Raw genomic sequence first — 17,278 nt, forward strand, 5'->3', positions numbered from 1 at the left:
CAACAGAGGTCAGAGGTCACCAACAGGTACTGCAGTCTCTGTCATGGCGGCCGTTGCTGGAAACACTCAGTACAGAACAAACAGCTGCAATAATGTGAACATTAACCGCGACAGAGTGACTGCAGCTGTTATAACTCAGTCAGACGAACAGGCTCCGCCCCTCAGCCTGCTACCATATTTATTTATAGTGTCAAAGAACAGTAATTACAGCTTCTACTGATAATCCTCCTGATAAACAGCAGGCGGGTCTCTGTAACCCAGCCTGCAGACTGAGGGAAACATCCTGTGACAGGACACAGCATCCACGCTAAAGTTCAGAGGTCGCTCAGCAGGATGACGTATAAGGTGTCTGAAACCCGTGTGATCAGTGTGACAAATATGACCTTTGAATAAAGAAGGAAAACACATTTAATCTTTGTTCCGTGTTAATATATATTTTTAAATGAATTAAAAATGTAATTATTCTGTGATTACAAAGTTAAAGTTGTCTGTTTAATCTGGTTCCATGTTGTGTTGCTGCCACCTAGTGGTGGACTTCAGAGTTGTGCTTGTGCTGCCAGTCTGAGGACTCGTGCCAGGAAAACAAGCTTGTTTTCATGGATGAGATGAAAATATGTGCGATATGGACTGCAACTGCTTATGAACGTTTGGCAGAAAGGTGCACGCGGCATGTTTGTGTATTTTACTTTGTGTTACGTTTTATTTGGGTTGTAATTTTATTTTGCTGACAGAATATTTGTGTTTCCAGTTGTTATTTCACTGTAGTTTTTTGCGGTGTTTGCCGGTGAATGGAAGATTAAAATACTGGTTAAATATGGGTTGGAGGATTATTCTACTCCAAACATCAAACAGAATAACCTGCAGGAGCAGTTTCAAAAATCCAACCTAACTATGCCAGCTTCTAGCTTTGCTGTGTAGAACAAACCTGCTGGAAACAAACAGCAGTCTGACTTTACTGATCATTGTGAGCAACACGGAGGTTCACAGAGGGAGGTTTGTGCTGGGGCAGCAGGATCAGCTCGCCGTCTTCAACGCACTCTGCTTCCTTGTTTGATATCTGATCGCAGCTCCTGACATGTGTAATGAGCAGCTTTGTTCGGACCTGTGCAGGTTTGTGTGCGTCAAGCAGGTATCACGCTGGGGTTCAGACTGTTTCCAAACATCGCTGCCCAGACAGCGCACTCCCACCTCCCAGGTGTCGCCACTTCAGCACAGTAGAACGTGCTTGTGTAAGCGAGGCAGTGCTCAGGTGGCGTCCGTTTGGGAGATCCTCTGCGATCATGTCTGAGCTGTGCGCTGGAATCAGGGAAACCCGAATCCTCTTCTTTGATCGGGGTAAAAAACCTGCACTGGTTACCCGAGCTGATCACGTAACCCTGTGTGTGTCCTCCTGTGCGAGTGGACTAATGCAGCCTGATCACTTGTGTTTGTTCAGACGACTTCCTGAGAATCTGATTGTGGAGTTCTCTGGAACAGATTTTATGAGACTGTTTGGGATCGTTTTCAAATTCCAAAGAAGACGTCAAAGAACCAGTTTCATAACTGAACATGAGATATTTGTCTGTTTATGTAACACGTCTTACTGTGGGATGTCTAAATTTAGACTTCTCGTGTAAACAAAACAGTTTGTCTGTATTCCAGGTGTGGCACAACAACAGCCTGAGACATGGGGTGGGGCAGAAAAGGAAAGCTTGACAGCCACAGTCACAACAGAACACATCAGCTTGTCCCGATTCTGAGGGAACAGAGAGGGAACAGAGAGGGAACGTCGGCTAACGTGGGAACGTCGGCCCACTTTAAAGATGGACGTGGTTTCCTGCAACGCTCCTCAGCATCTACAGACTTCAGAGAAGACTCTGACAGAAACGAGCCGTTCACTTTTCTGTTTATTGATCTTTGAAACATCACATAAGTACACATTTGTTTGGTCACGTGACTTTCTGTGTCCTCCAATCAGACACTGTCTGGAAACAGGAAGCAGTGAATCACGCTGAAAGAGTCGGAAGGTTTGCTGCCATCAGGTGGCCACACTGAGGAACTACAGCTGCACATTCAAATCAAACTTTATACACAATTACACAAAAACATCACAGTCATCATAAAAGCATCTGTCAGAGCGTGCAACCACGGTCATCAGAGCGCCACAGCCAGAGCAACGACCCGCCTCCACAATTACACACACAACAGGAAGTGTGTCGCACACACAGACACAACAGGAAGTGTGTCGCACACACAGACACAACAGGAAGTGTGTCGCACACACAGTCAGACATTCGTGTTTATAACATTTACAACATGCACAAAGTTTAAAAACAGGTTCGCGCTGCAGGCATGTGACTGTTGGAAGAAGGCGGAGCCAAACCAGCCCGGTCAGGTTCCAGTTAAAGTCTTTAACCAGTGAACAGCACCACCCTCAGGCAGGGAGGAGCACAGCGGGAACATCACTGATGCCTGGGTCAGAACTACAGCCAAACCTTTGACCCCGAATCCAGCACATCCAGGATAAAGGAAAGAAATGTCACCTGGAAGAGAAGCGAGAGAAAGCTCCCTCCACCATTACTCTGAAAACACATCCACCCTAGCCCACCCCACGAGTGGACCCTCTCCGTGCCACTCAGCACAGACGCAATGAGGACGCAGTGAAGACTCTGAACCCGGCATACACGGGCTCAGTGAATTTGGTCTTGAAGGTGTGGAGGTGGGTCAGAGTGTCAGAGGAGACCTTGAGGAAGGACAGAGTGCCAGCGTGACAGTCCACGTACACTGCTACCCTACCAGAGTCGGACAGGGAGGATGAGGAGTAGGAGCGCGAGGAGAGCGCCGTTTCTTTGCCGTCGTGCCAGACGGTGTATGTATCGGAGCAGTACAGACTCCACGACTGGTTGTTCCACCCGAACAGGGTCTCGTTGCTGTCTCCTTTCCTTCTGATCCCTCTGTAACTCACCGCTATGTAAACCTCGCCGGTCCACTCCACCTCCCAGTACCCGCGACCCACCAGCCCATCTCTGCACAGCAGCTGAGCCCGGTCGAATCTGTCGGGATGATCGGGATACCGCTGAGGCTCCGACCGATACTGCACTTTCCTGGTATGGTGGGACAGTTTGAGTTTCCTGTTCACCGTGTTCATGTCGATGGTGAGCTGACAGCAATCTGATGAGAGAACAAACACAATCCAGCTACAGTCAGTCATCCAGGCCTCGGCGGTCTCAGGAGCCGAACCAAGACCACCGGACTTCTCTGAGTTTGTCCAGATGTTTCATCCGAGAGGCTGCTTCAGTTCTAAAGCCAGAAGGTGGACTACACTGACCTGGACCACTGCTCCAAAAGGTCAAAGGCCACTCCCTGAGGATGCCAGTGTTCACATTTCATCACATCTGTGTCCACTTTGGACAGAGGGCGTGGCTTACGGCACAGGCTGTGCACGACCTACAGTCCAGCCTGAGGTCAGGTGATCTCAGTATGGCAGGGTCACATTGCTTCGCCTTAGCTCATGAGATGAGTCACCATTGAGGGACACTCCCACCGGCGTTTAAATACTGTTTGGTCCAAGAACCGAAGCAGCTCCTCGGATGAAGCGTCTTCAAGAAACTTAAAGAAGTGTCAGTCTGTCCAAGCTCGGCAGAATGAGTGATGGGACCGTGCGCTGTTTGAATCACATTAAAAACACACTTACACTTCTTCAGCTCTGACCTCACCCATCGGACTCCAGCAGGCTCCGCCCTGAAAGCAGGAGGGGGTCAGCATGCACACTTGGACATCACATGGCTGTCATACTGTTATAGACAGGCGTGATGGAGCAGGGCTCTCTGTGCTAGCTAGACTGATTCTTAGGTTTCCTACAGTGACAGGCTGTTCCTTCAACATGCAGAGATCTACAGTGAGGCTTAAAATAAAGAAGCAGAGAGGAGAAGAGAGGCTTCCCGCTCTCCTCTTTCAGTCCTCCTCCTCCTCCTACCTGAGAGCGTCCGGTCTCCCGCGTGGATCCTCAGGTCGTGTAGGCACCTGCACGTTTCCTGTAAGTACATCCGGGGTCAAAATGATAGGTTTACACTTTTCACAGCACCTCAGAAACAAACACGAGAAGGAACTCTGTGTCTGTCCTCATGCAGCACATCACAGACTGAAATCAGTCTGAGCGCTGAAGCTGCATTTATATGAACACAGGTTTATAATCCAGGTGTCACAGTCTCACACACAACCTCATGTTTCTGCACTCACCTGGAAGCAGGTAGAAGGGCTTCGTCAGGGTGTGTAATTGCACGCTCGGCATCAGCTGCTGCATGCCTGACACACGGAAGCACTGCATGACCTGTGGGTCAGAAATATCACACTGTGACCACGCATCAGCTCCACGAACAGGAGGACCAGAACGTGTCTCTGAGCCAGCACCATGACATCACAGGCCCAGGGAGGACGAGGGAGGACGAGGGAGACCCAAGGAGGCCCAGGGAGGACGAGGGAGGACGAGGGAGGACGAGGGAGGACGAGGGAGACCCAAGGAGGCCCAGGGAGGACGAGAGAGGACGAGGGAGGACGAGGGAGACCCAAGGAGGCCCAGGGAGGACGAGGGAGGACGAGGGAGGACGAGGGAGACCCAAGGAGGCCCAGGGAGGACGAGAGAGGACGAGGGAGGACGAGGGAGACCCAAGGAGGCCCAGGGAGGACGAGGGAGGACGAGGGAGACCCAAGGAGGCCCAGGGAGGACGAGGGAGGACGAGGGAGACCCAAGGAGGCCCAGGGAGGACGAGGGAGGATGAGGGAGGACGAGGGAGACCCAAGGAGGCCCAGGGAGGACGAGGGAGGATGAGGGAGGACGAGGGAGGGAGAACGAGGGAGGGAGAACGAGGGAGACCCAAGGAAGCCCAGGGAGGGAGACCCAGGGAGGCTCAGGGAGGGAGACCCGGGGAGGCCCAGGGAGGGAGACCCGGGGAGGCCCAGGGAAGACCAGGGAGGGAGAACGAGGGCGGGAGGACCAGGAAGGCCCAGGGAGGGAGGACAAGGGAGGGAGAGTGAGGGAGACCCAAGGAGGCCCAGGGAGGACGAGGGAGGCCCAGGGAGGCTCAGGGAGGCCCAGGGAAGACCAGGGAGGGAGAACGAGGGTGGGAGGACCAGGGAGGCCCAGGGAGGGAGACTGAGGGAGGGAGGGAGGCGTCACTCTTCACTTTGAAAATGATGATTTGTAGAAGCTTCAATGCTCCAGGTTCTGTAACAGGACTGGCTCTTTGGCTCTTTGCCTCCACAGAAAGATTAGTTTGAACACGTTCCCGACACGTTTCCTCCATTTATGGAGTAAAAGGCCAAATGGGCGGGGCTTTGAGCACCACCTGTGGTCACCTGTCTGGTTCTCAGACCTTCGTCGTGTTTTCAAAGAGTTCAGAATATTCTTAAACGTACTTTTTTGAAGAGTTCATCGATGGGATCCTGGACGCACCGACTGTTGAACACCTCAGCAATACTTTGGATGAAGAAGGAGCCGTACGCTGGGTGTTTGTATGCAGCTATGTCTGCAAACACAAACAGGTGTGAACAGCTGTGTGTGACAGTGATCAGTACTGGATGCTGCAGGACTCACGAGGCGCGCTGCAATGAAGAGTGATGAAATCCTTTTCTGTGTGCAGCTGAGCAGCTTCATTTACTGATCGAGCTCTCATGTTATCTGTGGGCACAGGCGGTCTTCCAGGTACGAGCACTGAAACAGACAACACTTAGTGAAACGCCATGTTCACAGCAGCCGTCAGCAGCGCACGAGCGGAGACTCACCTCCTCTGGACGCCTGAATGATGACGATCTTCGGTTTGTCCTTCAGCGCGGGACAGTTTCTAGAGTTTAAGCGCTCATAAATTCGGTCAATTTCAATCCTGTGATTGCCCGTTCCACAGATAGTTCCCATGCCTCCGTGGGACATGACAACAACAAACACGCTGTCTGTGAGGGGCAGTGTCGGACGTCTGGTAAACCTTTTCAGAGCTTCGTCCATTTTCTGTAAGAGCAAAAAGTCAGACGTCAGTCGTTGGGTCGCTGTGGAAAAGCAGTGCAAGCCTCAGTGAAGGAAAGTTACCTGTGCAGGTAGGTTCCGATGTCTATCCACCTCGTATCCCAGAGTGTGGAGCAGGTTGACCACGGCCTGCTCATCTTTGTCAGCCCCGTGTCTGGTTAATGCCGGATTGTAAAAATGCATGTTGTTGATCAGCAGGGCGACACGCTTTGTCCGTCGGGGCGCATTTGTAGCCTGGATGTTTCTGGTCATGTTGTCGGTGCTCATCGCCATCGCTGCCCTGTGAGAAGATCAGAGGACAGAATCGGGCTCAGTGGATCCTTCATGAACAGCTGCTGCTGAATGATCCAGCGCTGCTCAACACGCTGCTCAACACGCTGCTCAACGCTGCTCAACGCTGTCATCCATCACAGACGCCACAGTGATGCAGTGTACAACATTACCACATTATAAATAATATTATTGTTACTGTGTGAAAAAGGAGGCAGAAGTAAAAACGTCCACATTTACACACGATCAGCACCGAGCTACAGGCTTGGTTCACTGCTCGCTTTCTTTGCTTGCATCAAACTTTGGATATTTTTTCTCTATGAAATAAACATGTTAGTGTAATGACAGCTGTAGTGTTGCTGTGGTTATTCAAACGTTCAGCCTTGTTAGTCCTGTCTGTAAATGAAAGTTCTGTCACAGAGATGATCTCAGGTGAAAGTAGCTCCGCCTCCCGGGTCTGAACGGCAGGTTCATTCAGCCCGATGCGCTTTCAGCCTGCACGTGTGCGTGCAGCAGCATGTCAGCATGAGGTACAAGTGTGGACTGGTCGTGCTGCGGTACACTGTTAGCCTTTGCAGTAATTTCCATAGCTTAGTACTGCAAAATCAACAGTAAAAAACTCTAAAGGATGTTTGCAGTTAGTACTGTAATTTACATGTAATTGTGGGAAAATTCCATGAGATTACATTATTATTACGGTAACTCACCGTAGTCGTGGAAACAGCTGTAAAATACAGCAAATGTAACAATTGGTGATGTTACTGAGATTATACGATTACACCATCTGGATTTCTGTTGTTTTCTACTGTAGAGTAATTACTTAAATCCTCATTCAGAGTGTATTACTATAAAATGCGATTCACTGTGAGAGTAGTATAACATACAGGGAGTGCAGAATTATTAGGCAAGTTGTATTTTTGAGGAATAATTTTATTATTGAACAACAACCATGTTCTCAATGAACCCAAAAAACTCATTAATATCAAAGCTGAATGTTTTTGGAAGTAGTTTTTAGTTTGTTTTCAGTTTGAGCTATTTTAGGGGGATATCTGTGTGTGCAGGTGACTATTACTGTGCAGAATTATTAGGCAACTTAACAAAAAACAAATATATACCCATTTCAATTATTTATTTTTACCAGTGAAACCAATATAACATCTCCACATTCACAAATATACATTTCTGACATTCAAAAACAAAACAAAAACAAATCAGCGACCAATATAGCCACCTTTCTTTGCAAGGACACTCAAAAGCCTGCCATCCATGGATTCTGTCCGTGTTTTGATCTGTTCACCATCAACATTGCGTGCAGCAGCAACCACAGCCTCCCAGACACTGTTCAGAGAGGTGTACTGTTTTCCCTCCTTGTAAATCTCACATTTGATGATGGACCACAGGTTCTCAATGGGGTTCAGATCAGGTGAACAAGGAGGCCATGTCATTAGTTTTTCTTCTTTTATACCCTTTCTTGCCAGCCACGCTGTGGAGTACTTGGACGCGTGTGATGGAGCATTGTCCTGCATGAAAATCATGTTTTTCTTGAAGGATGCAGACTTCTTCCTGTACCACTGCTTGAAGAAGGTGTCTTCCAGAAACTGGCAGTAGGACTGGGAGTTGAGCTTGACTCCATCCTCAACCCGAAAAGGCCCCACAAGCTCATCTTTGATGATACCAGCCCAAACCAGTACTCCACCTCCACCTTGCTGGCGTCTGAGTCGGACTGGAGCTCTCTGCCCTTTACCAATCCAGCCACGGGCCCATCCATCTGGCCCATCAAGACTCACTCTCATGTCATCAGTCCATAAAACCTTAGAAAAACCAGTCTTGAGATATTTCTTGGCCCAGTCTTGACGTTTCAGCTTGTGTGTCTTGTTCAGTGGTGGTCGTCTTTCAGCCTTTCTTACCTTGGCCATGTCTCTGAGTATTGCACACCTTGTGCTTTTGGGCACTCCAGTGATGTTGCAGCTCTGAAATATGGCCAAACTGGTGGCAAGTAGCATCTTGGCAGCTGCACGCTTGACTTTTCTCAGTTCATGGGCAGTTATTTTGCGCCTTGGTTTTTCCACACGCTTCTTGCGACCCTGTTGACTATTTTGAATGAAACGCTTGATTGTTCGATGATCACGCTTCAGAAGCTTTGCAATTTTGAGACTGCTGCATCCCTCTGCAAGATATCTCACTATTTTTGACTTTTCTGAGCCCGTCAAGTCCTTCTTTTGACCCATTTTGCCAAAGGAAAGGAAGTTGCCTAATAATTATGCACACCTGATATAGGGTGTTGATGTCATTAGACCACACCCCTTCTCATTACAGAGATGCACATCACCTAATATGCTTAATTGGTAGTAGGCTTTCGAGCCTATACAGCTTGGAGTAAGACAACATGCATGAAGAGGATGGTGTGGACAAAATACTCATTTGCCTAATAATTCTGCACTCCCTGTATAAACTACAATATGCAGCCACAGTAAAATTTAATTCCTTGAACTGAATGGAACCTCATATATTAATAAATGTATTTGTTTATTCAAACAATGTGAAACATTATTACAGCCCACTTTGTATCAAACAACCAGTCTCACTCTTACCAAAAAGAATATTTAAGTATAAGTATACTTTAAAAACTAGAAAACAAGCAAGTATACCTTTAGTTTACTTCGTATGTATTTTCTTCCTTTTTTAGACCAAATTACATTTAAGCATCAGCATCTTTTACCTTGTGAACAGAGTAAGTGGGGCAAATCATTAATTTAAAAAATGAAATTGTTCAAACCGTGAGTGAAAAGGGTCAATAGTTAGTAAACCTCAACTCTCAAAACGCTTTCTCACCTGTTCACTATATAATTCTGGTACTTGAACTATGGGTGCAGTTCTCTACAAATGAACCCTGCTGATAGTTAGAACTGTTATCTGATATATCCATAATCACATACTGTGTATGCTACCATTGTATATAGTGTATCTTACTTTTTTCATTGATTGTACTTAATTGTATTTTTGTATTTCCTTCATATATCTGTACCTGAGCTGAGGTGACGCAAAAATTTCCCCGTTGTGGGATCAATAAAGTCTTATCTTATCTGATATCTGGGGAATCAAGAGATTAGTTACATGTGAAAAATATGTTTCAATTGCATTTTAATTACTGTTTTTCAATCAGAAGTAACTCAAATATAAACTAAAAAGTAAATTAATAGTATACTTGTAAGGTTAGTATTGTGATAGTCGAGTATATTTTAATTATACTCTTGTAGACATTATGACATTATGCTAGTACATTTATAGTGAACAAAAAGTACATCTCAAAGTTAATTTCAAGAATACTGTTTTGTACTAAAACGGGGCCAATATAGTCCCAAGAAGCATTATTAGTATACGTACTAGGTAAGGTTGGGAAATATAATTGAAGTATACTTGTTTTTTGTATGCCAGCAACAAAAACTAATGGCTACATTTAGAGTAATGTTTAAACATGACTTCATTTAGCAGGCTGTTCCTTTTTTCTCTTCTTATTCTTTCTTATACTGGACCTTCATTTGTTTTGTATAAGATGGTACTTTTTAAGACACCTCTGCCTAACGAGTGAACTAACCTAATCATATGCTCTGGTCGTCATTTTACACAAGTTAAGGTGTCACATCCATGAAACCTACACCACTAACCAGCATCAGTCCTACAACTTCACTCTCAAAATTAATAAATTCTGGGACATCAGAAACTGTATTTTTAGCGGTGCATTTTGTTGCAGGCCAGACTGCTATTAAATGCTCTCCTAAAGAAATAATTCCTTTGTAGCTCCACTTCGTCTTGGTTCAGAAGAGATGTCTGGATATACGTGATAATGTAACACGGGTGTTTATGTTTGTTCGTGTTTAGCACGTCGGGTTGTTACGTTTTTAAAGCTTTTTAATGCGACAGGTGCGATAGCCGACGCCACACCTTCACCTGACGTACAACGTGACGTATGACGCACACGTCGGGTATTCACTTTCAAAACAACAATGGGGATAAAAAATATTGCTCGAGGTGGTTAATGCTCCTTTCGCTGGTTGCCAACCACCATTAAATAACAACAAGAAGAAAATATGGATCTGCTTCTCTTAGTTTTGCACGTTTAAGCCGCAATTCAGACTCAAACAAAGCTGCAAAGCAGGAGAACAACATGACCATCAACTATTCTGTGCCACAGATCCAGTTCGCTGCAGCACAGAGTGATGATGAGACCGTTAACATGTGCAACTTAGAAGTAGTCAGAGGTAACTGGATGTTCAATCGGGTTAAATGCAAGGCTGATTGGATTATATCTGAAGATCGTATGCTATTCGTTACAACTCTGCTAGACTCCAAATTGCTCGTCCATGCGGGAGTATCTCAAAATTAAATGAAACCACTTAACACTTTTCCCTAAAACGGACTGACATGGGACACATTAAAGTTGGATTGACACCAGATAATCAGTCTGAAGGTAAATGTGTTTTTCACTTATTTGAGAGAAGTCCGAAATGCGTTCTTATTACTGTCTGTTTTGACTTTTAAGCTACCCTACCAGGATATTTTCATGCTAAGACAAAATGTCAATATCTATGAATGTGGAGACTCAAAAGACTAGTTAGGTAATAGTTGCCGATGGATTTATGAGACTTGATAGAAAACTTTTGCAACAGGTGAATCGGTGAACTACCGAGGTTGCGCCCAAATGCTTAAATCTGGTCAGTGTTTTCAGGTGTGCTTGTACTACCTGTACGGTGCGGAGTGCTGACTAAGTCATGTTAAACCCATTAAAGCCTCGAGCTCAAATATCTTTTCATTTTTGTGCACTGCTCTCTTGTCGGCACACATTTTCTGTTTATTGAAGCCTTTTGTGAATAATTTGATCATGTAAAAACTGGGAATTGGTCCCTATTGACAATACTCTTATTTTTTGCATTGCATATGTCATTTAGGAAAGGTAAGTGGTCACTGAACTTTGTGTATTTCTAAATTTTGTGGCTTCAGTGCACGGAAATTTATATTGTTCAGTTTGCATGTTAAAGGCCACAAACATGTAGCTAACTATAGGCTGTCTTGTGGAACTGAAACTGCCACTTTCAGAACATTTTCTGCCTTCATTCACATATTCCTAGGAATCACAGAACAAGAAGGGAGACCACTGAGGAGGAGTTTTATAAGTTCACTGGTGACCTCGGCTGTCAAGTTCCTGGATGTGGGTATGCTGCACAAAACTTCACAGCTCTTTGTGCCCCTCTCAGATTTCATAGCGGGGGGGGTATTATGTCCATTTGAAGGTTGCTCTGAATACTTCAGTGTCCGAACATCATTTTCCAGCCATTTACATTTACATTTACGATGTATTTTTCAACTTTTCAATGCAAGACCTTGAGTTTGTAGGGTGTTTTTGCAGTCCTGGGATTGATTTTCATCTTCAGACAAGGTCCCCAAAACTGCCTTTCTGTTAGTACTCAATCCTAATTGCAGGGTTCATCTTTTAGTGAGGACATATTTGTTGAAATAGCCATATAAAGTTGCTCTTCCAGTGATCTCTCTCTCTTTTTTTTTTAGATGGCAGACCAAAGAACCTGAATGACACCATTACTCTGGAGCTTGGGAATGATTTCCACTCCAACTGTTGCATGCAATCACAAGAGGAGACAGAGCTCATCCAGAGGACAGAAGTATGGTTAGAATTGTTGTGGAGGCCATGCAGGTTAACTGCAGAAGCCCTAAACGTGCATCTTGTGAAGCGGTTGCTAAGATCATTGTAAACAGATACCCTCAAACATTTGCAGATTTTACTGAAAAGGGAGAAAGACTGGGCTGTGGACATTATTCACTACTAAGAAGCATCAAATCTAGAGTTGAACATGTTAATCAAGATAATACAACACAAAGACTTCGTCAAACAAAGAGAACCAGGAATGAGGAAGACTGCAGTCCCAACAGTAATGCAACCTCACATAAAAAAGTTAGATGCCTTGTGGATAGCTATGGTTGTATAAATTGGCAGCCAGTTGAACTTCCTGAGGGGGAAACGCCAGCTTCTTTAGAGGAAAAGAAACACATCCTGTTAACAATTTTTAATTCAGAAGGACCTGAAGCTGTGGAGAGACCTGATGTGGATGACTTCATGTGCCTCACATATATTTCTCAGCGCCAGCTTATCAACAGTTGTCCCTCACTTTCAGTAGCTGAAATTCAGGAGCAGTGGCCATTCTTGTTTACTCGAAAGGTCTTTCGAACCACTTTTACAAACTCACAGGCATCGATATCAGTGAGCGCTTAGGTCAGGCCCTCATAACCAAAGGCAGAAGGATTATTAACTATTTCTCCAGCCAGAAGCTCAAAGGGAAGCTTGGTATAAGGACACTCATCCAGCAGATAGAAAGTGAGGGAGTTTTGACCAACAACAAGGTTGGCACAGAAGCCATACTTCTCATGATGAAGTATTAAGAGGAAAATGAAGACTCCCCCTTTGTCTTAGCAGATGTGAGCTTCTTTCATACAGCTCTATGTTTAATGCTGTTGCTTGCTGTCCTGTTATATTTGTTTATTTGTTACATAAAATGTCCTGGTCCTTTATCTGGCAGGAACCATCTACCAGGATGTCCCTTGAAGCAGAGAGAAACCTGCCCATCACCCCAAGGCTGATTATGCTTGGTAAGAAGTCATTCATGGAATAGAGCTGATTAGAGCATATTAAAATTTCTGTTTGGCACAGGAGCTTTTCGTGGACACAGGTATCCAGTCTCTGTTTTGTGGGGAAAAAATGCACAGAAATAAATTATTTTTCAAGAATAATTAAATAGATTCAACATCTTCCTTCAACAGAACTGCAGACTGCACAGATGGTTCCCAAAGGAAAAAGTACTACAGCTTACTAGGGTATATTAGACTTAACAGTTACTATATACAGTAATGGACTTCTATACATTTTACATCAGATTAAAACTTTGGGTGTAAGATTCAGATAATTATTTATTAAAAGCTCGACATTTTAAATGAGAATAAGAAAGAAAAGTATGTCTTTGTGCCCCCCCTGTTCATGCCCTATCGGCCCCCCTGGCTAAACTTTGCTAGATCCGCCCCTGCACAGTTACCAGCCGTCAGCTGCGTAGAAAAAGATCCTGGTGTAGAAAGTAATATTAAATAAATTCTAACAACAGCTTATCAAGCTTAAACGTGCTGCTGTTGTTCAGCCGCTGGTTTCCTCTTTCTGGTGCAAAGTGGGCCAAAAACAAACAAGAGAGACGATCAGCTGATCATTGATCAGTTTCATGATTGAAGCAGCAGCAGGAGAGGGAGGGGGAGAGGCAGTCGCTCCATATATCGGTTGTTAAGCTTAACGCGGGAATGCTTTACAAACACTCAGAGATGAACTTCCACACTTGCTTTACTTCTCTCTGGGGTAACTTCCTCAGAGATGAAATGCTGGTTTGGTAGCGAGGCTAAAAATACACACAGCCGCTCTGCTACGGTTATGTAGCAAGTTTTGTGAGGTGCTTTTTTGATATTTAATGGATCGATTACATTTTTTATTTCTCGCCAATATCCGATCCAGTAATTTAGGTCAGTATCTGACCGATACCGATACGTAATATCGGATCGGTCCATCTCTAGTTTCAATATGTTAAAGTTTTCTTTAAGCGAGCAGTATTATTAAAGTTCTTCAGGACTGGGCCAAGTGTTTTCTTTATTGGAAATCAAAGTATGGTCACCCTACCATAACCAGCTCCACGCTGCCGTCGCGGTACAGGAAGATGGCGCCACGAGACGACTCGCTTACGTTTCAGCTGCCGATGTGTTTGAAGCCAGCAGCATACACATGTGACCTGACATCTGCTTCTCACCTTCATATATGATCTTTACTGGAGAGACCAAAGGAGCCGGCACGTCGCCCAGCCCTCTCAGGCTGGGTGGGAGAAAACACGCCGGGGGTGGGCACCGCTGCCCGCCGCCTCCCAGCAGACACGCCAGTGGTATGAGTTCAAAACTCTACATGTTATCGAGCTATTGCATTCACAGGTTCCTTTTAGCTGACACACCCGTGCTGTTCTTGAAGCTCTCGTTCTCGTCTGCGCCCGGCCGGTCCGCCCGCGGGTCACAGCGGTACCCCATCAGGTGTTTACGGCTGCTAACAGCGGCTGGAAGCTTTGTGACTCTGACGCTGGAAGTTTTTTGCTGGTTGGAATTTTGTTGGGTCACAGAAATAGTGGAAGAAGATGAAAGTTTCCAGAAATGAAGGTAAATGTTAGGAAAGAAACGACTGCGGTTTAAAGCTGAGAAAATACCAAATCTATCAAATCACGTCGCCTCGAGTCTTCAAGGAAACTTTCCAGGATTAACATTTGATAGGACGCTCCTGAAGCGTCGCTCAGCAGTCCGAGCTGAGGATCACTCAGAAACCTCGGACACGGCTGGAAGCTGTCGACCGACACAAAGCAACGCGAAGCAGAAGGGAGACTTACAGTAGGGAGTCCCGTCCTCCTCCGATGAACGCTTCAGTCTGCCGAGAGCTGCAAACAGCTGCTGCGTGGCGCCGTCGGCTTTTATATCCCCGCAGATTCTCCCTGCCAGGTTTTTTTCCAGATGACTTCCTTGGAAAGTTGTTATTCAGTTCTCTGGAAGAGAGTTTGAAAGATTGTTTGGGACATTTCCAAATTCTCAAGAAAGCGGTCCAAGAGCCAGTTTCATATTTGAATATCTGATATTTCCCTGTTTTTCAGTGCAGGTCACTTTTCTCTGTGTGGTGTCCAATCACAGCTGAGGCTGCTCAGTGCTGGCTCACCTGGAACACAGGTACACTGTTGCAGCTGCAATCTACACTTGATCATGCATCACGCAGTGCTGCTCCCTGAGGCCCTTTGATTGTGTGATAGAAACAGTTTACCTGTATTCCAGGTGTGCCACAACAAGCAGCCTGAGGCTCCAGGTGGGACAGAAAATGAACGTTTCACAGCAACAGCTGAGGCTGTGGACTCGCACCGACAACCTATTTCTGTCCTGTCCTGTCTTTGCCTTCGTGTTGTCGGTGAGAGGTCACATACAGCCCCACCTCTGTCCATTAACTGTCAGCACGACTGCGCTTTGTGAAAAAGAGAAACTGTGAGCAGGGAGCTGTGCAGGAGCATGCCCACGCTGGCATCAGCCACAGAAATGCCCACACCGAGCAGCGCGTGAAACAGCGAGGCCTCGGGTGCAGCAGCCTGTGCATGAACATCAACATGTCACACACAGGCCTTAAATCACTTTACAGTCCGTCCCACAAGATCATAAAATGCAGACAACATCCCATAATACAGCCCGGGATCACAGCAGGGTGGAACAGACACACAACCAGCAGGCAGACATGATGCATGTAGAGCTGGAAGTCTCTTCTTTACTTAGTCAGCAGAAACGGTTATGTATGTACGATTATGAAACGATGCATTGCTGACTGCACGTGCAGTACAACCTTTACTGTAGCTGATACGTATAATAGATCATTACTCTAACATCAAGTTAAACTTAAAATGAAAAAGAATAAATTGCATGAATGAAACGTTCCTGTGAGCGAGTGGTCCCAGCCTTCATTCAGGTATGAAGCAGAGGCCAAACAGAAGTGTTCAAACCCTGTGGATGCTCTCCACTCGTCCCAGGTGTGCCCACTTGCTTTTGCACACCCCTCTGTCTCTGTGTTTGCTGTGATTTGTCACAGTAACTGTGACTGTCCCGGGTTTGTTTGTGTGAGCAGTCTGTTGCTGCTGTTTCTTTGTTACAGATTTGTTTATACTTACTTTGTTCTTTCTTTCAGTGTTCATGAGGGTCAGGTGTGAGGAAAGGCCTCGTTTAAAGTGCTGCTGATGTCAGACGTGACAGCAGCAGGTGGAAGCAAGAGGAGGGGTTTCTTCTACCACAGACATCCTTCCTTTTGTTTGTTTCAAGGTCTCTTTTTTTCATAAATAGAGCCGAATGTGTAAATGTGTGAGGAGGTTTTTGTCATTTTTAGTCATCTGTGTAGAGGTTTAGGTCCCTCAGCTCGCTGGCCGGACTAATTGAAGGGAGATTAATTGGCCCTGTATATAGTCAGTCTCTGCCAGAGTCAGGTGAGAGAGGAGAGGTGAGCTGTGTCACCAAATCCATGTACTTTTGAGTTTTGTTACTTTGGGTGGAAGTTTTGTTGAGTTTCACGTATGATAGGGTCCACTGTAAATGAATTGCTCACCTCTGGAAACCTGAAATGTCTGCTTCCCTACCGCCTTCCTGGACGTTTGAGTCTGACTACTTCACACCCACACGGACGCTCTGGTCGGCAGCCAGCGTAGCGGCTGATGACAGGAGTTACTGAGCTCCTCTGTTTGAGCGAGTCAGCGGTGTGACTGCAGAGTTTTGGACGCTCTGCAGACGAGCCGGCCGTCTGCTGTAGACATCGAACACAGACCAGAAGACAAAGGCACGCACTGATGATGCTTTTCATCTGAAACCCACAAACACACTCGCAGAGAAGCTCTCATCCACGTCACAGCACCTCACCCACTGAGATAAAGCCACAGTTTTGTCTCTGACGTTAACAAACACCACCACAGTCAGGTCACATTACATGTTTCAGCCAGGCCCTCGTAGCTGACTGAATCATATTCCTTTACTAAAAATGGCAGAAGATCATGTGACACATTACCTGTGTGACTCAGAGCTGCCACCATTAAAAGGATGAGTGCTGGTTTTCACTGGTCTCTAATAAAGCGTCTCTACTAGACTCCAACAACCATGAAAAGCCAGACCACGGCCGAGGTGTCCAAGCACCACACCTGTATCGGTGCCTGTCTGAAAGTGGGCGGTGACTGGCTGCACAGGTGAAAGTGCTGAAATGCAGCTGAGGTTTCAGAGTGTGAGGGACCCGAGGAGGGAGCGCTGCCTCTCTCACGGCCGATCACCGCAAAAGCTGCTCGAAACTCATCCTTCGGTGTGTGGGCGGAGCCACTGAAGAAAAGCATCACTGTGCTCGTGTTCAGTGGAGACCGTCAGCACTGATGGATG

General features: G+C 46.0%; 1 protein-coding gene across 1 annotated transcript; it reads right to left on the reverse strand.

Annotated features, from left to right (window-relative positions):
* Window positions 1-693: 693 nt before the first annotated feature.
* LOC146368709 (inactive caspase-12-like) lies at window positions 694-15,079 on the reverse strand. Its single transcript, XM_084912235.1, has 9 exons — window positions 14,731-15,079; window positions 6,059-6,275; window positions 5,761-5,980; window positions 5,573-5,689; window positions 5,395-5,504; window positions 4,219-4,309; window positions 3,956-4,013; window positions 3,674-3,720; window positions 694-3,150 (listed from the first exon to the last, which is right to left on the reverse strand). The coding sequence occupies exons 2-9, from the start codon at window positions 6,266-6,268 to the stop codon at window positions 2,615-2,617; spliced, it is 1,389 nt and encodes a 462-aa protein (XP_084768361.1). The 5' UTR covers window positions 6,269-6,275; window positions 14,731-15,079; the 3' UTR covers window positions 694-2,614.
* Between the last annotated feature and the right edge of the window lie 2,199 nt (window positions 15,080-17,278).

The sequence above is a fragment of the Perissodus microlepis genome, chromosome 18, assembly GCF_051167445.1.
Source record: "Perissodus microlepis isolate ML-2025 ecotype Zambia chromosome 18, ASM5116744v1, whole genome shotgun sequence".
NCBI lineage: Eukaryota > Metazoa > Chordata > Actinopteri > Cichliformes > Cichlidae > Perissodus > Perissodus microlepis.